This window comes from Hyperoodon ampullatus (assembly GCF_949752795.1).
Source record: "Hyperoodon ampullatus genome assembly, chromosome: 2".
Lineage (NCBI taxonomy): Eukaryota > Metazoa > Chordata > Mammalia > Artiodactyla > Ziphiidae > Hyperoodon > Hyperoodon ampullatus.
This window is the reverse complement of record NC_136915.1, coordinates 74,973,549-75,000,654: the sequence shown is the minus strand read 5'-3', so window position 1 is coordinate 75,000,654 and position 27,106 is coordinate 74,973,549. Positions and strand designations below refer to the sequence as shown.

The following is a 27,106-nucleotide window of genomic DNA, read 5'->3' as shown; positions in this document are numbered from 1 at the left end:
TTAGGCTTCTGGTTTTGGACTATTATGAATAAAGCTATTTGAACAATGTTGTACCAATCTTTGGTGGACATATGCTTTCATTTCCCTTGGGTAAATACTCAGGAATGAAGTTATTGATCACAGGGTAGATGTATGAGTGTTTATTTTACACTCCCACCAACAATGTAGGAGAGTGCGGTTGCTCTACATCCTCATGAACATTTGCAATCAGTCTTTCTAATTTTAGCTATCCTGGTGCGTGTGAAGTGATTTAAGCTGTTATTCTGGCAAATTTTCCAAATTAACAAGAGACACATATGCATAGGGATAAGGTTGAAGGAAATACTGATTGAAGGAAATCTAGAGATTGGAATATATGATATTAGAAAAGTGCACTTATCCAAACCCAGCTTGAGAGAGTAAGAAATGGCTAAAGGGATGTGCAAGAAGCAGCTAAACACATTGCTCACTTTATAATTCTCTCAATTATATTACAACATTAGAGAAGTAAACGTAATGCTTAGAAGACTGCAGACTTCATTGATAGGGAGATGGGAACTCTGTGTTTTCCTACAGAGCTCGTCTGTAGTACACGTGGACCACGTGGACCCCGATTTGCTTCCTCATGGTCAAAGCCCTTTGAGCACCATCTCTACAAAGCTGGCCCAGCCTGGAAAATGGAACTGGGACTCACCCAGACAATTGGGAAGGACCCCCTGCTCCTCCTTCCCTCTCTCCAGTACCAACCCTGGACCTGAGCGAGGGAATTAACTTTTGGGGGCATCAACGTTGGGCCAGCACCTATCCTAGGCACTGTGCCTTTGCTGTCCTTTAATCCTCACGGCACCACCCTACCAAGTTAGGCATTGAGAGCCTCCTCTTACAGATGTGAAACCAAGACTCAGAGAGTCATAGTAACTTATCTGGGGTCACATAGAGTTACAAGAACCAGGATCTGAGTCTATCTGAGTCTAGTGTCCTCTTTCCACTAGACTTTGCTCAGCACCCAGCAAGCAAACTGGAGGAGACTTGATTAACAGCTCAGGTGGTGCCAAGCCCAGGAACAGACGAGGCTGCATGTCTCTCAGCCAGATTGGTCCCTGCTTTTTCTCTCTTTTCTGCTTTCTAGTGTGTTTGTGTGGAAGGTAGAGCTGTGCCGTCTTTCAGAAGATGCAGATGTTGAGGAGACTGAGACCTCCTCTCTGCAGCTGCAACTGTGTCTCCTCTCCTCTCGGGCTTGGGCTTTTCTCTTGCAGGAAGGACTCATTAGCTTGTCACTCCCGTCCTCCCCTCCCCCACCCACTCAGTTTCTCAGGGGCTGGGATGATCGGGAGCCTCACTCATCCTTCACCGCTCTCTGTTCCTCTTCCTCTCACTCCCTTCTGCCCACTGTGGGAGAGGGAGGTGATCTTGTTCATCATGTGTTTCTCTAGACCGAGTTACCTGTTCCTGAAACGCACTAGCTTGCTCTTCGAATCCTGCGGTTCGGAAATAATTGACGACATCCATCACGGCCCAGTCTGCAGGATCGGGTGGCCTCCCGTTCTCCATGGAACTGCAAAATAACAATCAAGATGGCTGTCAGGGCAGAACATGCAAGCGTGTGTGGCTAGGCTCTCCACTCAGCCTCCCAGGGGCAGGCCTGGGCCAGCTCACTGCAACCAGAGGCCCAGATCTCAGTGTATCTGCCTCAGGACCAGAATCACTTGTGCATTTCTTGGGCTCAGAAGATCACTGCTCTCACTGGCTCAGTCACTCCTTTCTTTATGAACCTTTAATATAAAGTATTTCCTCATGTATTGTTTTTTCATCCAGAGACATTAAGAGTGGTCCAGTGATTTCTGGCGGCCCACAGTATGGTATTCATACCCCTGAGCTAAGAATACCAGGCCTCTTACAATGTGGCCCCAACATGTCATCACTTTTCCCATCCCCAACCCCAGACATCCAGAGCTAAAGCCATTCCCCAACACACCATGCCCTTCACATGCTGTTCCAGCCACTGAATTTACCTCCGACAAAATCCTACCCTTCCTACCAGTTCAAATGCCACCATCTCTGTGAGGCATTTTCTGGCTGCACCTGGGTAAGTGTTTCAGTTATAACATCCTCTGAGTTCAAGACCTCCATTCTAACTCCCAGTGCAACATTTTTCCCACTGGATTATACTCTGCTTATTAGACAGGCTCTAGAATTTCTACGGAGATGTGGGCTGAAGAGATACATTTGGACCTGGACCATTTCTCACTTTATTATCCCTTGTGTCAAGTATGTAGTTAGGAATTCAATCAATGTTCAGACGAGTAGATGTTGATCAAGCATTAGTTTGAGAGGGTCTCTGGGTAACCTCCTCAATGGATTTAGAGAGGAGGGGAGGAAAGGTGGAAGAGAGAAAGAGTGGCAAGGACCTGCAGTTACTGTGACTCTTATTTCTGTGTTTCAAGAGTATTTGTCTAGATTTCTCTATGCCTCATCCCCAGTGATTCTTCCAGAGTGTATATCCCATCACATTGTTCCCCTGCTTCCAATCCTTCAAAGACTTCTTCCCATTGCCCTTTGGATAAATTCCAAATAGTTTCACTTGGTTCAGGAGGTCCTTCAGGACAAAGCCCCCTCCTAGCCCTCCAGCTGGGAATATATTGGTGAGTAAAACAGAAGGGTCATTACTCTTGTGAATACACAGCACTGTTGGGGTAGACACTGATCGGTAATCATACGACTAAATGTACAGCCACACAATGTAGCTGAAGGATAGGCACTCTGTACTATGGCAGTTTGAGGGGCTAGGAGAGGCTTTCTTGTGGAAGTTTCTTTTGAGATAACGTCTAGAGAGCAGCCAGAAGGTTAACCGTATAAAGAAGTCAGCTGAAGATTATTCCAGGCTCTGTAGCAGGAATATACAGCCCAGGGAGCCATGCTGGTGTTGGAGGCCACATCAAGGATTCTGGGTTTTTGTCTACGAGCAATGGGACTTGTTGAATGGTCTGATGTAATGGGTGTGACCTGATCTGACTCACATTTCTAAAAAGAGGGTATTGGAGAGGAGCCAGAGGAGAAGAAGGGACCAAGCAAGAGATCATGGTGACTGAGACTATGGTGGAAAAGGAGAGAAGCATGTGGATTTCAAAAATATTTAACCAATAGAATCAGCATGACGTAGTGGTGGACTAGACATGAGAACAAAGGAGATTGAAGTGTCCTGGAACTGGATGGATGGTGGTAACTGCACTTAGACTGCATCCCCAGGTTTGGTTGGACACACTGAATGTGGGGTACCATCTATATCGAAGTTGAGATTTAATGTGGAACATGGGTCTGGAGCTCAAAGCAGACGGGTGGGCTAGAGGTACACAGTGGGGCGCCAGAAGCATTTAGATGGCATGTGAAACCTTGGGAGGAGAAGAGAGGAGAACTGGGCCTAGAATCAAGCTTGGGAAGGTTCAACATTTAGTGTAAGTTGAAAAGATTCATGTTACTTTTAATGGAAATGAAACTGCCCAGACTTTGGGGATTCCTGAAAGTCTTCAAACATCCAAAAGTCAAGGGTTGACCTGTACCTCTGCCTTGTTCCCAGGATAATGTTTTGCTCTTAGTAGCAACTTAAAATATTTGATTAAAAAAGCAAACTTCTCTCCTAGTTAAAGAAAAGGGAGTCACTAATCAATGGCACATCTGATCAACTGCTTATCAACATAGCACTTAATTTAAAAACATTTAGAGCCAATGCTTGCTAGTTATAAGTATTTTCCCTTTTGGGCATAGAGATTGTGAATCTATAAATACTGCCCATGTTCATACACACTCATGTACATGCTCATTCACACATGGCATGTGCCCCCTCTGCCACCTTCCTACCATTTAACAGTCAATATACATGGGGAAAAACTATTTTTTACTCTAACATTGTTAAACATTAACATGTACTTTCAAATCAAAGCTAAATGTGTTTTTAAAAAATTATCCACATGCTGGGATTTTCCATCATCTCTTTAACATAAGCAATCATGAGCTGACACAGGGGACTCTCTTTTAGGTACCATTTTCCCTCCCTCTCTTGCTTAAGTTGGGCTTTAAAAATGTTTGGAAAGGATTCATTGTTTTAACAAATCTTTTACGTTTTCTAGTCAGCTCGCTTCTAGCAGTGAGCACAGCATCCCATCAGATGCACTTTTAAGTGCCCCGGAAAACATCTGAATTCACTCTCCCTGTGGCCGACTTCAATTAGCTGCCTTTCTTCATAAAGAATTGTTATCTAATTATGATAAAAAAAATTATGCTACATTGTAATTTTAGGATGGGAGGCTTTCCTGATTCTTATTCTGCTGGGATATGACATCATCACTTCCTCAGTTCTGAAATATTCTTGAGTAGTAGCATTGCAGCAGAGAACAAAGGCTTTGCAAAACCGCTGGCAGCATACCATGAAGAGCACCAGTAATGAGGACTGTCTCATACTTAGGGTGAGGGGATACAATGTTAGACCACTCACATCCTGAGAGGAGAAACTATCTGTCTCCATCTCTGCCTCTCTACAGCTCCCAGCACAGGTTGGACTGGTGTGTACAGTTGATATATGGCAAAGATCTGTTACATTAATGGAATAACAACCAGAGAGCATTTAGAGTCTACAATGTGCTTTTCACGCATAATCTATTATCAGCCTCCCAGCTCCTTGTGAACTGGCTACTATAACCTGTTTTTAGGAAACTAAGGCTCAGAAAGGTTAAGAACCCATCCCAAATCACAGTGTATAAAGCCAGGATTGGATTCCACATATGCTTGCCTCCAAATCTATGCTTTTTTTCACTCCATACTCATTGATACAACAGATATTTACTAAAAGCCTACTGTCTTCTCAGTACTGTGCTAGAGGCAGGGTTACCAGGATAGGAGTGCATATCCTTCAAGAAGCTGGCACTCTGGTGAGGGGAAACAGCATACTCTAAGTATTAGAATTGGGGGGGTTGAACTGGTGCTACTGGGGATGCACGCACTGGAGGGGGCCCAGATAATTCTGCCTGACCAGGACCCTTGAAGATTTTTAATGCAATTCTGAAAGGTATAAATTGCTTCAAACACACACTAAGTTCCTCCCTGAGAGGGGATGGCTTGCAGAAGCAGAAATATGCAGGCACACATCGTCACTTCTAGGTTATGTTAAAGAATGGTGGATGGTTTTGCTGGACCCGTCCAGTGATTTCAGCAACAGCTTAAACAAGAAACCTGGAGATTATCCAAGGCCACATGATGGTGGGTGTTGGGGAGGCCAGAGTGCCAAAGCCAGATAAAACTATGAGGACATTTCAGAGGATGGATTTAAGGGTCACCTTTCCCCACTGGGAAAGCCAGTATGTCTCCTCAAGGACTGTTATTTGTGGCCAAACTGAGATGCTTTGTTCCCTTTTAAAGGGACCATTCTCTCCAAATCTTTTCTTATAATTCATACATGTCAAATTCCAGGAGGAATTTAAATGGTGCTGTTTAAAACACCTCCCAGATGGTAGTTCCCACTGTGGCTGCTAATTTTGCACTGATGAAATGAGATGGCAGATACAAACGTTCCATTATCATTTGATACTTATTATTTATTATTGTCATAGCAAAATATTTCCTAGAATATAATGTATAAAGATGATAAATTCATGAATATTTTTTCAAGCATGGAGGCTTTAAAAATATATATGTATGTTACCTTATTACAAAAAACTAGCAAGAAATGAAGAGTAGAATTTGTCTCCAATCCCATCACTTAATCAAATCAATGTTTCCATTTAACATAGTCACCTTTCAGTCCCTGTGCATATGGTTGGGTACATCATGTATGGATAAAAATTACATAATGTGTGAATAATTCACACTAGGAACTGATTATCCCTTAATTAAACAATCACCTCACTTTTAAAGAGAGCTAAAGAGACACAATCATGAGGACAGAAATGTAATAAATAACAAATTTGGCAGATACATGCAGATCGAGACCTTATGATTAACGTTTTCATGTTGGCACATGATAATTTTAAGTGCTGGTGGCAAAAGTCTCCATTTCCCCTTTAAATATTAGTGGAGGCAGATGAAAAATAGTTGAAACCCTTTCTCAGAATTTAGCGTGTGTATATTTTATGGTATTTATGATATTATAGATTCTGAGGGTTGATCAGACCAAAAGGAAACTCTGGATAAATACAGCCCATATGTGATTTCAAAACCCCATTATACTTATTCATTGCATTTCTGCTTTAAAGTTCAGAGCAAAAGTTACCTCCTACTAGTTAATTATGGTGATATATTTATTTATCATGCTACTCTTATAAAGCTAATTCTCAATGTTACTTGTGTTTCTACTCAGAAATGCACTCTAACTTTGTACTGCCTTGATCTTTATAACTTATTTTCAAAATTAAATTAACCTCTCTTTGCCCATATCTTAAATCAGCCTTTGGCTAAAAACAATGTAATTCTGATTGTAATAAATTAACAACGATCTCTCGGCCTATGACATAGCTAAGAATGAAGCGACCAAATGAGTTTTAGTTTTATCTCCATTTTTTTCTCCCTCTCCCGTCATCCTAACAAGCAGGGATCTGGCTGAAAGACAGCCGGAGAAAGAGAAAGGATGATTCAAAGTTTCTTGACAGGACATTTTCCATTTTTTAATATCCAGCTAAATAAGAGTTGACTGCATTTAGCTGCAGCATACCCAAGCAACGAAAGTATTGAAAAAGCAAATAACTCTTCTGTATATTTCAAATTCTTTAGCTTGGCATTCAGGGATTTAATTCAAACATAACTTTCCAGGCTTCTTTCCAATTCCAAGTTTGTACTGAAATCCAACCAGTCAGCATCCTGGACTTTCCCATATCCACAGCTTTGGTTATGTTACTCAAAGCCCTGTCTGTTCAACTGCCAAGGATTAGAACCCTACTCATTTTTAAAAGATACTGGTTAAACATCTCCTTCCTAATAACCCCAATCAATCTTCCATTTCAATAACTAATTAATTTTAACCTGCCCACAATGAGCCAGGTACTTGATAAGCCTTGGGAACTAATCTAGTGAAAAGGAAAATCTCAAGTCAACTGCGTGATGAAGATGGTCATATATGTTCCCTGCCTTCATTATTTGTAGTGAGGTGTATGGACCTAGAGTCTGTCATACAGAGTGAAGTAAGTCAGAAAGAGAAAAACAAATACCATATGCTAACACATATATATGGAATCTAAGAAAAAAAAGAAAAAAAAAGGGCATGAAGAACCTAGGGGTAAGACGGGAATAAATAAGACACAGACCTACTAGAGAATGGACTTGAGGATATGGGGAGGGGGAAGGATAAGCTGTGACAAAGTGAGAGAGTGGCATGGACATATATACACTACCAAATGTAAAACAGATACCTAGTGGGAAGCAGCCGCATAGCACAGGGAGATCAGCTCGGTGCTTTGTGACCACCTAGAGGGGTGGGATAGGGAGGGTGGGAGGGAGGGAGACGCAAGAGAGAAGAGATATGGGGATATATGTATATGTATAACTGATTCACTTTGTTATAAAGCAGAAACTAACACACCATTGTAAAGCAAATATACTCCAATAAAGATGTTAAAAAAATAAAATAAAATAAAATGGAAAAAAAAAAAGCAAGTAAAGAACAGGAGGACTAGCTACATGGAGGAAGGAGGGCAGTATGAGTCAGGTTGTGCTAGGTGTGTGGAGCCCTGAAACAGCAGCAACACCATGATCAAGTCCCAAGAACAGATGAGCCATCTTCCTGCATCATTTCTTTCCTCTGTAACAGGCATCTTGCCTCAGGCTCATGGCTTTCCTCTGAAATAACATGGCACTCTGTCCTTGGCATATCTCTGCTGCAAATGTCTTCTGAACACCCCACCCCATCTTTCTGAAAACAAATCTGCCTCTTTCCTCACCTGCTCTCAGCTTTCTAGTATAAAGACCTCTGAACTAGTGTAAATAAGGACACTCCTCTCAAGAGGACTCATGAATTTCTGTTTTTCATTTACTATCAGATGCAACTCATGCCCACATTCATACTAAACAAAAACATATGCACATTTCATATCCTGATCATTAATACTAAAGACAACTGCATACAGATTGCCGGAAGAACTTTCCTTCCCTGCTCTGAGCCATGGCACAATGGTCATTATTCCAAAGAACTTAGTGTGGCTTTAATGCTGAGACAAACTCAGGTTTCCTTCAGTAGGGATATCAGTAGCACACTAGAATCTATGTAGAAAACAGCAACCCTTCAGAACTTCTAATGTATAGAAGATACGTAATGCACGTTTGTGAATTCTGCTGGCATCGATTGGAACTCCTGTTGTTTTCACACTTAAAATATGATGATATGCTTAGCTGACTCTATAGTTTTACTCATTTTACTCTTTTGAAATGTACATTTCCTTAAGGCAGTTATTTACAATGGACAAAATTGTACAAGTCAAAAAAGTGAACAGACTCAATTCTTAACCCAAGTCGTCATTTAATTTAAGGGAATAACCAAACATAACCAAACTTTTAGCATAAGACCATATGATAAGACTGAATTGCGTCCCCTCCACCCCCAAAATTCATTTGTTGAAGCCCTAACCCTCAGTGTGATTCTATTTGGGACTATGGCTTTTAGGACATAGGGCAATTAAGGTTAAATGAGGTCATAAGGGTGGGGTCCTAATCCAGTAGGATTGGTAACCTTATAAGATCTGCATGCATGCAGTGAGGCAAGTCCATGTGAAGACATAGTGAGAAGGCAACCATCTACAAGCCAGGAAGAGAGCTCTCTCCAGGTAATGAATCAGCCAGCATCTTGATCTTGGGCTTCCCAGCCTCCAGAACTGTGAGAAATATGTCTATGATGTTTAAGCCACCCAGTCTATGGCATTTTGCTAGGGCAGTCAAGTAGATTAATACACCATATATCAGAATGAGCAGACAGCCATAAAATACTAAGGAATTAATTTTGGCTTCACTAAGAAAAATTAAAATGCACCAATTAAAAGTATCACTATTCACTACCATATATTCTCTGTATTCAAGAATCCATACATATGGCACTCTGACTTATTCCACCAAACATATCTGCAGAAGGGTTATGACATCAGATCCTGATTAGAAAGGTCATTTTTCAGGTTTGATTTAGTGCCTCAGTTTACTCCCCTCCTTTCTTCTCCTTTTCTCTCCCTCTCTCTCTTTTCTTCCTCCTCACTTTCTTTTTTCCTTCCCTCCTCCCTTCCTCCCTCCCTCCCTCCCTTCCTCCCTCCCTCCCTTCTTTTCTTCCTAACAAACTATCTGTTAAGAAGTATTTGGTATTTAGCCACTTATACTGTCTTGGGAGTTCTATTTTTCCATGTTTTTACTATAGTGGTATCTTACATCATGATCACTGCCTGTTCCAGATTGCTGTTCCCTGGAAAGTACAGCATCCCAGGAACCATCACTCACTGTGTTCAGGTAGAATTGGGCAGTGTGGTTGTGGGGTTTGGGAAAGGTGTATGAAACAGAACACTCAGGAACTACCTAGCAAGCTGGTTACAATCGCCTCGTTGCTTTCAAAGAACATACATCTAAGGACTGCTGATCATCTACTTGACAACACAAAAGGACAGGAATATGAGTAAATGTACAAAAGCTTTAGCTAGTGATCAGACACACAATTACTTCTAACAGTTTCCTCTTCCTCCTTCCCTAAAGAGCCTGGCAAGACTTCCAGGCAAATAAATAAATATCCTGTGAAGTTATTTATTTAACCCTAGATGTGACCACTTCCCTTAGAGTTAGATCCCTGGCTGATGTGTGGGTTGCTGTATGTGTAAACACTGTTGGATTCTTTTTTATGAGGTAGTAATAGTAGCCATTGTTGGTTTTGTTATATAAGAATTCTCTTTGATAATTCTACGATGAAGTCAGAGTTTTGAAATTCTAGCAATACAAATAATAATTTCTAACTCTACCCTAACATTTTACTTCTATCATTCACCTCCTAATCCTCTAATTCACATGGGCAAAAATGACAACTTCTTTAAATTAATAATTATCCTAATATTTAATAGTTAACAGCCTTCAGAGGGGGCTATTCCAAAAGTTATTGTTAATGCATATATGGCCAATTAATTTGTGACAAATGAGCCAAGAATATACAATGGGGAAAGGACAGTCTCTTCAATAAATGGTGCTGGAAAAACAAGAGAGCCACGTGCAAGAGAATGAAACTGAACCACTATCTTACACCATACACAAAAATTAACTCAAAGTGGATCAAAGATTTGAATGTAAGACCGTAAGACCTGAAACCGTAAAACTTGTAGAAGAAAACATAAGTGGTAAGCTCTTTGACATCAGCTTGGCAATGATTGTTTTTTGGACCTGACTCCAAGAGCAAAGGCAACAAAAGCAAAAATAAACAAGTGGGACTACATCAGACTAAAAATCTTCAGCACAGCAAAAGAAAGCATCAAAATAAAAAGGCAAGATACTGAATAGGAGAAAATATTTGCAAATCCAAAATATATAAAGAATACATATAACTCAACAGCAAAAAATAAACAATCTAATTAAAAAATGGGCAGAGGATTTGAATAGACATTTTTTCCTAAGATATGCAGATGGCCAACAGGTATATGAAAAGATGCTCTACACCATTAATCATCAGGGAAATACAAACCAAAACCACAAGGAGATATCACCTCATGCCCTTTAGAATGGCTATTATCAAAACAAACAAGAAATAACAAGTGTTGTCAAGGATGTGGAGAAAAGGGAACACTTGTTCACTGTTGGTAGGAGTGTAAATTAGTGCAATCAGTATGGAAAACAGTAGGGAGGTTCCTGAAAAAAATTAAAAGTAGAACTACCATACAGTCCAGCAATTCCACTTCTGGGTATCTATCTGAAGGAAGAAACCACTAAATCAAAAAGATATATGGACCCCCCCACAATAGCCAAGACATGAAAGCAACCTGAGTGACCATCAGTGGATAAATGGATAAAAAAAATGTGGTATATATACACAATGGAACAGTATTCAGCCATAAAAAGGAAGGAAGCCTTACCATTTTTGACAACATGAATGGACCTTGAGGGCATTATGCAGGGGAAATAAGTCAGAGAAAGACAAAAATATATAATCTCACTTATATGTGGAATCTAAAAACAAAATATTAAAAAAAACATTTTAAACCCCAAATCATAAATACAGAGAACAGATTGGGGGTTGCCAGAGGTAGGGGTTGTGGGTACACAAAATGGGTGAAAGTGGTGAAAAGGTACAAACTTCCAGTTATAAAGTAAAAGTCATGGGTATGTGACATACAGCATGGTGACTATAATTAATAATACTACATTGTATATTTGAAAGTTGTTAAAGGTAGTAGATCTTAAAAATTCTCATCACATGAAAAAAAATTTGTAACTCTATATGGTGATGGATGTTAACTACACTTATCAAGGTGAACGTTTCACAGTATACAGAAATAATGAATCATTATGTTGTACATCTGAAACTAATATGCTATATGTCAACTGTATCTCAATATTTAAAGTTAGTATTTTAATATTAAAGTGAATTTAAAACTTTCCAACATTCATTACTAAGAAAAGTATCACTTGACTGATTTTAAAAGAAATGTTATTTCCAAAATTAAAAGAGTTTTTGCTTCATAATAAAATAACAAACTGAACACAAAGGCAGAGGAAGATGGTGAGATACACGTGCAAGAAAAGGCGTGGTTTTAATAAGAAAGAGCCTCTTTTGAAAGTTGCTAAACTTTGTTGCTGTGAACTTTCTCTTGCAGTAGAGCTTTTCCACTGAGGGGTGAGGGGCATGGTGGTGGTGGGGAGATAAACCACTTGTTGTTGAGAAGCTGCTAACTTACTATTAGCATCTATTGTGTGGGAACATTGGTTCCTCCTCCATCCTAGGAGAAAAGGGAAGAAGGGAAAAAAGACCAACTGATGAAAAAGGGAGTAAGATTAAGTGAATGGGAAAAAAATTCACATTGTATACTTGTAAGTTGTACAGGTATGAACGTACATGTGAAACACCTAGAATTTTTTTTTAGAATTTATTGAAAATTCTAACATGGATCTAACATGGCTAAACATAGATCAATGGTAAGAGTGTCATGTACCAAAGTTTTGATTAATCCAAAAATCTGTGTATCTGAAATCCACAAAAAGAGAACACTATGATCCCATTTGTTCAGTAAAGGTTTATGTGTACTTTATATACATACACATATGGATACAGAGAGTATTTGTACAGAAACTGTCTAGAAGGACACATTCCAAACTATTAAGATGGTTCCCTCTTAGATATTTAGTTATTTTTAAATTTAATAAACACTATGAATCCACCAGGCAAAATAAAAACTATAATCTTGATAATTATATCTAATTAATTATATCTAAATAATTATATCTAGCCCATGCTTGTGTCCCCCACCTGAGGTAATCATCCTCAACCTTATATTCATTTAACCTTTCTCCCTGTGCACATGTGCAAGAGCTTGTCTTGGCTATATACCAAGGCAATATGGTAGCCTCTAATCACATGTGGCTGTTGAGCATTAAAAATTTGACTAAGAAACTGGGTTTTTAATTTTCTTTAATTAGTTTAAACTTAACTTTAAATTTTGAACTGGTATAAATTATGTTTCTGATAAACATAACTTCATTGTTTTGGTGTGACAACATTTCACTTTAACCACTGAATCACAAAGGATACTACTGTTGAATTGAAGTTCTATCAGATACAAGTCTCCTCTCTAGTTTTACACATAAACACATGGCAATCTAGTTGGTGTCCACACATTGACTCAGGTCAAATGATCTTTTCTATGCACCCATATAATATTGTAATGTGTTTGATGTAGACAGCACAAGTTATGAAAATCTTTTCATGTGCTGTACTGGTAATTAATAGTCTTACTATTTCAATTGAAATATAATTAAATATTTTTTAGTTAAAAATAAGTATGTATAAATTTTAAAATTTAAAAAGGAGGCATAGGAGGAGTCAAGATGGCAGAATAGGAGGATGCAGAATTTGTCTCTCCTCACAAGTACATCAAGTGCACATCTGCAAATGGAACGATTCTCACAGAGCACCTGCTGAACATTGGTGGAAGACTTTGGACACCTGAAAGGACAAGAAAAATCCCCTCACAACTGGGTAGGATGAAAGAAGGAAAAACAGAAAAGAGGAATCAAAAAAGGAACCTACAACCCTGGAGCATTTGTGGGAAGTGGGAGGGGCACCCATCTGAGCAGGCTTGCCCGACCCTCAAGCCAAGGTCTCCTTGACCCGCATAGGCTCCAGGATCCTGAGTGCCACCCACTCCAAAGCCTCCTTGGGAAACATCCCTGGGCACTCCTGCCTGAGACAGGAATCCACCAGTGCTGGTGGGGGCTGAGTGCTAAAGCGTGGGGTTAAGAGAGCAGATCCAGGGAAAGGACTGCTGTTGGCTGTGCAGATACAACAGTGGGGATGGGAGTAAGGGGCTCTGCGGCTGGGAATGCCCTTAGAGGAAGCGTGGTCTGCCTAGGAAATGAGGTGCCATCGTTGAGTGGAATGCGATGGGTGGGGCCACCACCAGCCTCACATGCCAGCCCCTGCCTCCATGTGCACTGGGAAGGACTCCACCAGAGCGAGCGTGCCCCAGTCTGTTGCAACTACCTGCTGGTCTCTGCAGCGACAGGCACTTGGTGCATACCCCAGTTGTGGCTGCCACACCCCTCCCTGGCCTGAGTAAGTGTGCCCCAATCAGCCACTGCTTTTGTTCCCTCTTGCCTGGGTGGGGAACAGACGCCTGAGGGTGGTGCACACGGAGAGGTGGGGCCAAAACAAAAGCTGAGCTCCAGGGGCAGTGTGACTACACAGGCCATGGATTAAACCTCTGTGATCGGATTGGTAAATCCTGCGTATGGGAATATATGAATAGACAATGAGTGTTCCCACAACTGAGACCAGTCTAGCTTTAGCAGCAGTGGACTCTGGGGGCAGGTACACGTGGTAGTTTGGTCAAGTGAGAGTCTGAGTGCCCCACTTGGCCCACAGCAGGTCCAGAGACCTACCTAGAGGTACTGAAGGGCCTCCTGGGGAGGCAGGGGTTGGCTGTGGCTCACTGTGGGAGCAAGGACGCTGACAAAGGAGGCGCCAGGAAAATATTCTTATTACTATTATTCCTTTTTTGTTTGCTTCATTTTGTTCAATTGTTGATGTTATTGTTTTCATTATTTATTTTTATTTTCAATATTTTTTATTTTTGTATTTTTACTTTTGTGTTTTTTTTCCTGTTTTTGATTTTTTTTCAATCATTTTTATGTGTTGGTTTTATGTTTTCTTTGCCTTTTTAAAAAGTATTAGTTTGCTTTCAGTTTTTGTTTCATTTTTCATTTTTTTGTTTTCATTAGTGTAGTCCTTATTGATTGTTCTCATTTTTGAGTTCTTTTGTTTGTCTGTTCTCTTGTTTTTTGTTTTCTATGTTTTATTTTTGTTTTTTCTGTCTGCTTCTTTGTTTCTTTCTGGTTGTATGGTTTTCTTTTTACAATTTGTCTTGGGCTTGGTTTGTTTGTTTTCTTCTTTTTGTGTGTGTGTGGGTTGTTGTTGCTGTTTGTTTTTGTTTTTGCTACTTGTCTTGGGTTTTTTTTGTCTGTTTGTTTTATTTTCCTTTTTTTTTTTCCCTCTGGTTATGCTACGTAGTTTGCAGGCTCTTGGTTCCCTGGCCAGGGGTTGGACCTGGGCTTCCAGGGTTGGAGCACCGAATCCAGGATGCTGGACTGCTAGAGAATTCCTGAGCCCAGGGAATATTAATCGGTGTATGCTCTCCTGGAGGTATCCATCTCCACACCAAGACCTGACTCCACCCAACTGCCTGCAGGCTCCAGTGCTGGAAACCTCATGCCAAACAAAAGAAAGGAAGACACCTCACCCATCAGCAGACAGCCTAAAGTCATACTATGCTCACAGACACCTCAAAACACACCACCTGATGTGGCCCTGCCCATCAGAGGGAAAAGCCTCAGGTCCACCCACCAGAGCACAGGCACCAGTCCCTCCCACCAGGAAGCCTACACAAGCCCCTGGACCAAACTCACTCACCAGGGGGAAGACAACAGAAACAATGGGAACTATGACACTGCAGCCTGAGGAAAGGAGACCACAAACACAGTAAATTCGACAAAACGAGACAACAGAGCAATATGTTGAAGATGAAGGAGCAAGGTAAAACCCCACAAGACCAAATAAATGAAGAGGAAATAGGAAATCTACCTGAAAAAGAATTCAGAGTATTGATAGTAAAGATGATCCAAGATCTCAGAAATAGAATGGAGGCACGGATTGAGAAGATACAAGAAATGTTTAACAAGGACCTAGAAGAACTAAAGAACAAACAACCAGTGATGAACAACACAATAACTGAAATGAAAAATACAATAGAAGGAATCAATACCAGAATAACTGAGGCAGAAGAATGGTTAAGTGAGCTGGAAGACAAAATGGTGGAAATAACTGCCAGGGAGCAACATAAAGAAAAAAGAATGAAAAGAATTGAGGAAAGTCTCAGAGACCACTGGGACAACATTAAACACACCAACATTCGAATTATAGGGGTCCCAGAAAAAGAAGAGAAAGAGAAAGGGTCTGAGAAAATATTTGAAGAGATTACGGTTGAAAACTTCTCTAACATGGGAAAGGAAATAGTCACCGAAGTCCAGGAAGCGCAGAGAGTCCCATACAGGATAAACCCAAGGAGAAACATGCCCAGACACATATTAATCAAACTAACAAAAACTATGTACAAAGAAAAAAATTTTAAAAGCATCAGGGAAAAGCAACAAATAACATAAAAGGGAATCCCTGTAAGGTTATCAGCTGATGTTTCAACAGAACCTCTGCAGGCCAGAAGGGAGTGTCAGGATATATTTAAAGTGATGAAAGCGAAAAACCTACAACCAAGATTACCCAGCAAGGATCTCATTCAGATTTGATGGAGAAATCAAAAGTTTTACACACAAGCAAAAGTTAAGAGAATTCAAAACCACCAAGCCAGCTTTAAAACAAATGCTAAAGGAACTTCTCTAGGTGGGAAACACAAGAGAAGAAAAAGACCTACAAAAACAAACCCAAAACAATTAAGGAAATGGTAATAGGAACATACATATCGATAATTACCTTAAATGTAAATGGATTAAATGCTCCAACCAAAAGACACAGACTGGCTGAATGGATACAAAAAGACCCATATATATGCTGTCTACAAGAGACCCACTTCAGACCTAGGGACACATACAGATTAAAAGTGAGGGGATGGAAAAAGATATTCCATGAAAATGGAAATCAAAAGAAAGCTGGGGTAGCAATACTCATATCAGACAAAATAGAGTTTAAAATAAAGACTTTTACAAGAGACAAAGAAGGACACTACATAATGATCAAGGGATCAATCCAAGAAGAAGATATAACAATTGTAAATATTTATGCACCCAACATAGGAGCACCTCAATATGTAAGGCAAATGCTAACAGCCATAAAAGGGGAAATCGACAGTAACACAATAATAGTGGGGTGCTTTAACATACCACTTACAACAATGAACAGATCATCCAGACAGAAAATTAATAAGGAAATGCAAGCCTTAAATGAGACATTAGACCAGATAGACTTAATTGATATTTTTAAGACATTCCATATGAAAGCAGCAAAACAAAATTTCTTCTCAGAATATTCTCCAGGAATATTCTCCAGGATAGATCACATCTTGGGTCATAAATCAAGCCTCAGTAAATTTAAGAAAATTGAAATTGTATCAAGCATCTTTTCTGACCAAAGTGCTATGAGATTAGAAATCAATTAAAGGAAAAATACTGTAAAAAATGCAAACACATGGAGGCTAAACACTATGCTACTAAATAACCAAGAGATCACTGGAGAAATCAAAGAGGACATCAAAAAATACATACAAACAAATGACAATGAAAACACAACAACTGAAACTTATGGAAGGCAGCAAAAGCAGTTCTAAGAGTCAAGTTTATAGCAATACAATCCTACTTCAAGAAACAAGAAAAATCCAAATACACAACCTAAACTTACACCTAAAGCAATTAGAGAAAGAATAACAAAAACAAAAACCCCAAAGTTAGTAGAAGGAAAGAAATCATAAAGATCAGAGCAGAAATAAATGAAATAGAAAGGAAGAAAAAAATAGCAAAGATCAATGAAATTAAAAGCTGTTTCTGGTTCTGTGAGAAGATAAATAAAATCAATAAATCTTTAGCAGGACTCATCAAGAGAAAGAGGGAGAGGACTCAAATCAATAAAATTAGAAATGAAAAAGGACAGATTACAACTGATACTGCAGAAATACAAAGGATCATGAGAGACTACTACAAGAAACTGTATGCCAATAAAATGGCAACCTGGAAGAAATGGACAAATTCTTAGAAAAGTACAACCTTCTAAGACTGAACCAGGAAGAAATAGAAAATATGAACAGACCAATCACAAGTAATAAAATTGAACTATGATTAAAAATCTTCCAACAAACAGAAGTCCAGGACCAGACGACTTCACAGGTGAATTTTATCAAACATTTGGAGAAGAGCTAACACCTATCCTTCTCAAACTCTTCCAAAATATTCCAGAGGGAGGAACATTCCCAAGCTCATTCTATGAGGTCGCCATCACCCTGATACCAAAACCAGACAAAGACATCACAGAAAAAGAAAATTACAGGTCAATTATCATGGATGAACATAGATGCAAAATCCTCAACAAAATATTAGCAAACTGAAATCAACAACACATTAAAAGGATCATACACCATGATCTAGTGGGATTTATCCCAGTGATGCAAGGATTCTTCAATATATGCAAATCAAAATGTGATACACCATATTAACAAATTGAAGAATAAAAACAATATGATCATCTGAATAGATGTAGACAAATCTTGACGAAATTTAACACCCATTTATGATAAAAAACTCTCCAGAAAGTGGGCATAGAAGGAACTTACCTCAACATAATAAAGGCCATATATGACAAACACACAGCCAACATCGTTCTCAATGGTGAAAAACTGAAACAATTTCCTCTAAGATCAGGGCCAAGACAAGGTTGCCCATTCTCACCACTATTATTCAACATAGTTTTCGAAGTTTTAGCCATGGCAATCAGAGAAGAAAAAGAAATAAAAGGAACCCAGACCAGAAAAGAAGGAAAACTGTCACTGTTTGCAGATGACATGATACTATAAATAGAGAATACTAAAGATGCCACCAGAAAACTACTAGAACTAATCAATGAATTGGGTAAGGTTGCAGGATACAAAATTAATGCACAGAAATCTCTTGCATTCCTATACACTAACTATGCAAGATCAGAAAGAGAAATGAAGGAAATAATCCCATTTACCATCACATTCAAAGGAATAAAAAACCTAGGAATAAACATACTTAAGGAGGCAAAAGACCTAAATGCTGAAAACTATAAGACACTGATGAAAGAAATCAAGGATGACACAAACAGATGGAGAGAGATACCATGTTCTTGGATTGGAAGAATCAATATTGTGCCCTATCAAATTACCAATGACATTTTTCACAGAACCAGAACAAAAAATTTTACAGTTTGTATGGAAACACAAAAGACTCTGAATGGCCAACTCAGCCTTGAGAAAGAAAAATGAAGCTGGAGGAATCAGGCTCCCAGAGTTCAGACTATACTACAAAGCTACAGTAATCAAGACAGTATGGTACTGGCACAAAAACAGAAATATAGATCAAGGGATCATTATGGAAAGACCAGAGATAAACCCACACACCTATGGTCACCTAATGTATGACAAAGGAGGCAAGAATATACAATGGAGAAAAGACAGTCTCTTCAATAAGTGGTGATGGGAAAAATGGATAGCTACATGTAAAAGAATGGAATTAGAACACTCCTTAACACCATACACAAAAATAAACTCAAAATGGATTGAAGACCTAAATGTAAGGCCAGATGCTATGAAACTCTGAGAGGAAAACATAGGAAGAACACTCTTTGACATAAATTGCAGCAAGATCGTTTTTGACCCACCTCCTAGAGTAATGAAAACAAAAATAACAAATGGGTCCTAATGAAACTTAAAAGCTTTTGCACAGTCAAGGAAACCATAAATAAGACGAAAAGACAACCCTCAGATTGGGAGTAAATATTTGCAAATGAAGCAACTGACAAAGGATTAATCTCCAAAATATACAAACAACCCATGCAGCTCAATATCAAAAAAATAAACAACACAATGCAAAAATGGGTGAAGATCTAAATAGACATTTCTCCAAAGAAGACATACAGATGGCCAACAAACACATGAAAAGATGCTCAAAATCACTAATTATTAGAGAAATGCAAATCAAAACTACAATGAGGTATCACCCCACACCAGTCAGAATGGCCATCATTAAAAAATCTGCAAACAATAAATGCTGGAGAGGGTGTGGAGAAAAGCAAACCGTCTTACACTGTTGGTGGGAATGTAAATTGACAAAGCCACTATAGAGAACAGTATGGATATTCTTTAAAAACTAAAAATAGCACTACTATATGATCCAGCAATCCCACTACTGGGCATATACCCAGAGAAAACCATAATTCAAAAAGACATATGCACCCAAATGTTCATTGCAGCACTATTTACAACAGCCAAGACATGGAAGCAACCCAAATGTCCATCAACAGAGGAACAGCTAAAGAAGATGTGGTACATATATAGAATGGAATATAACTCAGTCATAAAAAGGAACGAAATTGTGTTATTTCCAGAGACCTGGGTGGACCTAGAGACTGTCATTCAGAGTGAGGTCAGAAAGAGAAAAGCAAATATAGTATATTCACACATATATGTGGAATCTAGAAAAATGGTTTAGATGATCTTATTTGCAAAGCAGAAATAGAGACACAGTTGTAGAGAACGAGTGTATGGATACCAAGAGGGAAGTGGGTGGTGGGATGAATTGGCACATGGGGACTGACATATATACCCCACTATGTATAAAATAGGTAACTAATGAGAACCTACTGTATAGCACAGGGAACTCTACTAAGTGCCTTGTGGTGACCTAAATGGCAAGGAAATCCAAAAATGAGGGGATATATGTATACATATGGCTGATTCAATTTGCTGTACAGCAGAAACTGACACAGCAGTGTAAAGCAACTATAATCCAATAAAAATAAAACAAAATAAAATAATGAAAAGGAGGCATACTACTGATGCAGAATCAAAAGGAGATGCAGAAACTAGCACTAGAACCAGAATAGTAAAGAAAAAGGAGCCTGGCTGAAAGTATGTTGGAAATTTCATGATGAACAGCAATTGCAATTTGTTGGAGCAGAGCAAAAGGAAAAAAGCTATTTGTTTGTTGTGTAAAAAATGGACAATATTAAGAGACATTTTTAGCAAAGACATAGTGAATTTGGTAACTTGCTTCTCAACAGTCAAAAAGAATTGATGACATTAGTCACCTGTAATCAAAACTAAATGTACAACAAAACATTTTGAAGTGATTTTAAACAGAATCTGAGATGATTCTGTATCTTTATGATACTCATGTTCAGTCTTCTAAAACAGATTCCTGAAACTTGTCATGTATACCATTGTTAAATCATTCAGTAAATATTTGCAAATGCTATGGATCAATGCCAGACAGTGGAACTCTTAAAAGAAATAGAACACAATACATTTAATATCTGTGTTCTTTGCCTGTACTTGTTGGTAAGTCATGGAAGAAATATACAAAGAGTTATTGTATTGTTAAGTCCAATTCAAGATTTCATTAAAACAAAAAAATGCTTTCCAAATATTCAATAATTAAAGACAAAAAAATACTTAAAGACAAAAAAATGGCAGAATAATTTATATTTTCTCATTGATATCAGACTACATGTAAATGAGCTTAATTTGAAGCTCCTAAAAAATAAAAGGAAATGCTAGCTAACCTAGCTAAATAGGCACAAAATTTCGTGTTAAAATTGAAACTTTTCAGAGTACAATACAATGAAATTAATTTTACACATTTTCTAACATAAATCAATTTTAAGAAAAATTTGAAGAATGATTTGCTGACATTGATAAATTTATAGTTGCTTATAAATTTATGTAATACCCTTTTGAATTTAATGTTAAAAATATGACTTAAGTATCAGTAAACTTATTTAACTTGGACAGAGATAGTTTTGAAACTGATGTTATTGCTTCAAAGTCAAATCAAATCTTCTAAAAAAAAGGAGAACCAGTTGTGTTAATGTACATGCATATATTAAAAGAAAATAATTTTTTGGTACGTGATTAATTTATTGGGACTTTTAGGTATGTTTGGAATTATTAGGGTATGTGATTCTGCTTTTTTGATTGCAAATTTTATGAAATCTAATAGAGATCAAGCATTTCTAATAAAAATTTGGCATCCAAATTGAGACATACTGTAAGTATAAAATACATAGTGGATTTATAAAATTTAGCATGAAAAATGTAAACTATCTCATTCATAATATGCTATATTGATTATAATTCAAGATGATAACATCTTGAGTATTTTCAGTCAAATATAAAATATACTAAAATTAATTTCATCTGCTTAAATATGACCACTAGAAAATTTTAAATTACATACATGTCTCAAATATCATTTCTACTGAGCACTTGTATATATCCAGAAATGGAATTCCTGAGTTATAAAATATTTTATGGTTCTACACTTGAAAATAATGCCAAATTGTTTTCCAAAGTCTCTGGATTATCAGCATCAACATCACCAGAGAACATGTTAAAATGCAAATTCCCAGGCTGAATCAGAAACTCTGGAGGTGTGGCCCAGCAATCTGTATTTCCAAGTGACACAAACTCAAGTTTGAGAAATCACTGGCCTAGTACTTAGAACAGACTTTAAAATACTCTGTACTTAGAAGAAATATGCCATTTTGGAAAGGGAAGTCCTATCTTTGTTATGGTCATATTTTTGAATGTTTGCAACATCTACAAATCTTGGAGACAAAAATAGGCTTCTATAGCCTCCTGGTATTGAGAGCCATGCCTCTGGTGAAAGTGACTGAAAGCCACCTTTAAACAACCTAGTCACCCTAGTGCAGAAGAAAGGACTCAGGCTTCAGAACCCGAATACCAGCACCAGCACTTCTTAGCTGTGAACTCTTAAAAGGTCTTTTACCTCCTGGAGCTTTGGTATTCTCCATCATAAAGTGGGAATTACAGCACATACCTCAAAATATGGTTGTGAGGATTAACAAGGCTCACACAAAGTGCTAGACACAGAAAAGGGACACCATAAATAGTAGCCTTATAAAACTAAAGCTCTGATCAGGAGCATGTGGCCAGTGAATAAGAGCCATTATCCTAGGCTTCTTTGGAAATGACCCTTTGTGAAGTACATTCCCTAGTAAAGCAACTATATTTTCCATACCTGGAAAACAAAATGGAAGCAACTGTGAGCCCCAGTTTGGGCAGATCTCAGACAGGGCCTTAAAACTCTATGTTTAGGAATTTTGTATTATAATCTAACTCTACCCTGACCATCAGGTTGGCCGATAGCCACTTGGCTATATAAATTAACTGGAACTTCTATTTCTGATCAAGATGGAGTAACAGGGCCCAGATTTACCCTTCTGCCTAAAACAACTGAAAAAATAGACGAGATGTATGAGAATGGCACTCAAGGCATTCACTGGACATAGGCAATAAAGAACAGTGACCCCTGAGGGATGGGAAACAAGCAAGGTAAGCCGTATCCACTTACTGCCTGCAGAGAGATTTTAGGCTGTGCCCGGGAAAGAGTTCTAGAGAGGAGAGAGCTACACAGAGAGAATTCTGGAGAGGTGTAGAGGCTTTCCGTCAAGTGCTCAGCAGAGTGCTGATTGTCACATACACATGAGGAAACAGGCTGGGGAAAGAACCATGAAAAAGAGACAATAATCCTTAGAGATCACACAGAGATGGGAATGGTGCCTGTTTCCATCTGCCAGAGAGGAAAATCTCATCATTCAGGAGTACAAAGATGGGTCTTACTTCAATAAAAGGGGAAAAATACCCTTAGATTAAATACAGCTCTGGTCCTGCACAACAATGCTTAAAAGAATCAAATTGTTTGTTTCCAAGTAATTTAGGCACATACCAGGACAAAGATCAGGAATATTTATAGGAATACAAAAATATCCAACACCCAACAAATTAAAATTCACAATACCTGACATATAATAAAAAATTACCAGGCATGCAAAGAAGCAGAAAAATATGACCCATAATGAAGAGAAAAGCCAATCAACTGAAACTAACTGAGAAATGATAGAATTAGTAGACAAGGACATTGAAACAATTATTATGACTATATTTCATATGTTCAGAAGCTAGAGGGAAGAACATGTTAAGTGAAGACATGGAAGATATTAAAAAAAGATCAAGTTGAACTTCTAGAGATGAAAACTACATCGTCTGAAATGAAAAATGCATTGGGTGGGATTAACAAGAGATTATACATTTCAGAAGAAAAGATTAGTGAACTTGAAGGGGAGGCAGTAGAAACTATCCAAAATGAAACACAGAAAAAAGACTGGAAAAAAATTAACAGGGCATCAGTGAATTGTGGGGCAATATCAAGTGATTAAATAAACCTATAACTGGAGTCCCCAAAGAAGTGGAGGGGGGACTAAAAAAAATTTGAAAAATAATGGTTGAAAACTTCCAAACTTGATGAAAACTAAGTCCACAAATCCAAAACACAAAACAAACTTCAAACACAAGAAAGATGAAGAAAACTACATGGAGTCTCATAATCAAATTGCCCAAAAATAAACGATAAAGAGAAAATTTTAAAAGCAGACAGAAGAGAAAGACACATTTATACAGAAGAACAAAGATAAGGAAAAGAGTAAATGATTTCTCTTAACATCAGGAACAAAATTAGGATGTCTAATCTCACCACTTCTATTCAGCTTTTTAAATTTCTTACAAAGTTTAACATACACCTACCACACAGCCCAGCCACTTCATTCCCAGAGATTTATCCAAGAGAAATGCGTATGTCCACACATAGACCTGTGCACAAGTGACCAAAGTGGCTTTAATTGTAATCCTTAAAAAAATGGAAACGACCCAAACGTCCATCAACAAGTGGGTGGGTAAACAGTGAACAAAGTATTGTATATCCATACAATAAAATACTACTCAGTAATAAAAAGCAACAAACTATTGATACACACTCTAACATGAATAAATCCCAAATTAATTATTCTGGGTGAAAGAAATCAGACCCATTCCCTCCCGCCAAAAAAGTACATTATGAATAATTAAACTTACATAAAAATCTAGAAAAAGTAAACTAATCTACAGTGATAGCTTATCAGTGGTTGCCTGGGGATATGAGGGAAGGGGAAGGGCAGGAAGGAGAAATTACAAAGGTTTATGAGGAATCTTTGTGGGTGAAAGATATGTTTATCCTAATTTTGGTAATGGTTTCATGGCTGTATACAAATGTCAAAACTTATCAAATTTTATACTTTAAACACATGCAGTTTCTTATATGTCAGTTATATTTCAATGAAGCTGTTAACTTTTAAAGTTGATTTAAACTGAGTAAAATTAAAAGTTCAGTTCATCGGTTACACTAGTCACATTTCAAGTTTTGAATTGCCACGTGCAGGTCATGGCTATCATTGTGGATAGTACAAGTGTAGGACATTTTCATCACTGCTCAGAGCAGCTGATCTAACTAACACATTAAAAGAGCACCTGTTTCTTTCATTCCTCCTCCATCTACCTACCCCGAACTTCAAAACTGGGAATAAGCATGGCAGCATGGCACTGATATATAAATTACGGGAGAAGTTTTAAAAGCAGATTTTATTAAGTTTAATGTAAGTTTAATGTAAAATACGCCTTCTATTCATAAACATATATAGCACACTATTTCCTCACCTAGGTATCACAGCTCCTATGGATTACATTTAATTAGTTTCTTCCAAAGCTCAAGTTGAAGGCAATTTTAAACTAAATGACATGGGAAAAATGAAACAGACAGCACTGTCTCGGAACATACTTTTTCCTTGTAAGCAAAGTGGTTATAGCTAAAACATAACTCCTAAAAGAGAATATACATTTTTTTCATATACTTACCTATATTTTATGAGTTAGTCTGAAATACGTAGCGTGTTTCAGAATACGCTACATAATGCAACTAAATTTTCTTATTTAAAAGAATCAAGCATATAACTCACAATAAATATAAACACAAGTTTCAACTGTAAGAACAGATGTAAAAAGAGAAGACTATGGTATACATGGAAATGTTTCACATTCAAGTTCATAAAATTAGGACAGAGAAGTCGTTAAACTTAGTATTCTTACTGATGCTTTTTTCCTTCTCTCTCTATAGCTTTCAGTTTTAAGAGGGGTGATTTTATTTAAAAAGACTCAAACTCTCTTTTCTGTTTCCTCCTACCACCACCCCACCCGTCCGTGTAGCCTGTGGACTTGGGAGGCAGAGTCTATGTTTGCTCTGTGTTTTTGTTTCAGTATACAGAACTCAGGGCTGGAATCTTCAACCCGCCCTGTTCCAAAGGCTGATACACTAAACCTTGATGCACAGTTTGATGTCTGAGCCACCTCTGTCTTAGAAATGGATACAGAAAAAGGCAATTGGGGCTGGGGGGAGAGGGGAGGCTGGTGGCCAGTGTAGACCAATCAACCAAGACAACCCCCAAACAGTGTATTGTAGTCGATAAGCAAGAAGTATAAAAATAGAACCCAAGTCCCTCTGTTGTTTGTAGAAGCAGAACTCACAAGCCAGTTTCACTTACTTTTTTACACCGACAGAGCCATTTTCCTTGTTTTCCATGTCAACAGATAGCATGGGGAGGCTGCAGGGTTCCTTTACTTCAGCAACTAATCAATAAGGGAGAAAAGCTTGTGTTTAATTCTTAGAAAGTGAGAGAAGAATATATATTCTGAATCGGAAACATAATGGCCCCTTTTACAGCCTCACACCAGTTCACGTATGTTTGCTTACATCTCTAGTTCCCTCAGCGACTGGAGAGACGTGATTAAACCTAAAGAACTGGAGGAGACGTATTGGGGTGCTTTCATCTGTACTGGCACTCCCTGCCTTGACAATAAGCATTTGCAAATGAAATTGAATCCTCGTTCAAAACAAGTGCTGTGTGAACTGGCACAGCTTCCACCGGGTGCCAAGCTCTCACTTAAGACATTGCAACTTACAAATGAGTCAAAGTCGAGAAAAACAATCCCCCTTTTCCTCCCCTTCCCACCACAGGCTATGATTTCTTCTTTTCTTACTGTATTTGTTTTTCTGTCCACTCCCACTGCTCCTCTATTTTTTCATTGTGATGCAAAAGAGCACTTAAAGCTTTCGTCAGCAAGTATTCCCCTACCTCACGTATTCTCAATGAAAACCTCAAAAACCTGTCTGTGAGATGGCCACACTGTGGTAAATCTGGAAGCTCACAAAAATGTCAGATAGCCTTTAGCACAGAAAGGTGGTGCTGGGGTGTGTGTGTGTGTGTGTGTCTGTGTGTGTGTGTGTGTAAGAGAGGGTAGGCAACTCGTTAGATTTATATAAAAATCATCAAAAATTCAAGGAGATATAGTAGCATCCATCACTTTGTCTTTTTGTTTAGTAGGAAGAGGACTGAAAAAATAAAATCCCTCCACAATTAATATGCAATTAGCAGGATGAAAAATCTATGAACAAAACTGCTGGAAAAAAAAAAAAAACTAGTTCTGAAACGTGCTTGTTCTTCTGCAGCTGAAGCCATAAATTAAATACATTTCCTCTCAAATCACTTTATACTTCGGCACTCCTTCCCCTAGGGATTACTCTGACATGACAAGTGCATCATTCATTTAGTATAGTCACAAGATTTTATCACTGTTAGAGAAGTAGATGATTAACAAATAATACTGTTAAGTGTGGGATTATCTTCACTGCTGATACATACACGCGCGCACGCACACACACACACACACACACACACTTCCAGTCGCTAAACCACTTAGATCATCCATAGAGAAATCCAACATTTAAGATACATATAGGTATTAAC

At 38.3% G+C, this 27,106-nt stretch overlaps 1 protein-coding gene across 1 annotated transcript in view; it reads right to left on the bottom strand.

Annotated features, from left to right (window-relative positions):
• SAMD13 (sterile alpha motif domain containing 13) overlaps nt 1-25,923 on the bottom strand; it is a gene marked incomplete at its 3' end in the record, with an annotated part of 41,126 nt that extends 15,203 nt beyond the window's left edge. The window contains exons 1-2 of the mRNA XM_079698270.1: nt 25,844-25,923; nt 1,423-1,534 (exon numbers count right to left, since the gene is read on the bottom strand). Of these exons, the coding sequence (XP_079554396.1) occupies nt 1,423-1,534; nt 25,844-25,896 (165 nt within the window). The 5' untranslated portion in view covers nt 25,897-25,923. The remainder of the gene's footprint in view (nt 1-1,422; nt 1,535-25,843) is intronic.
• Nucleotides 25,924-27,106: the final 1,183 nt, after the last annotated feature.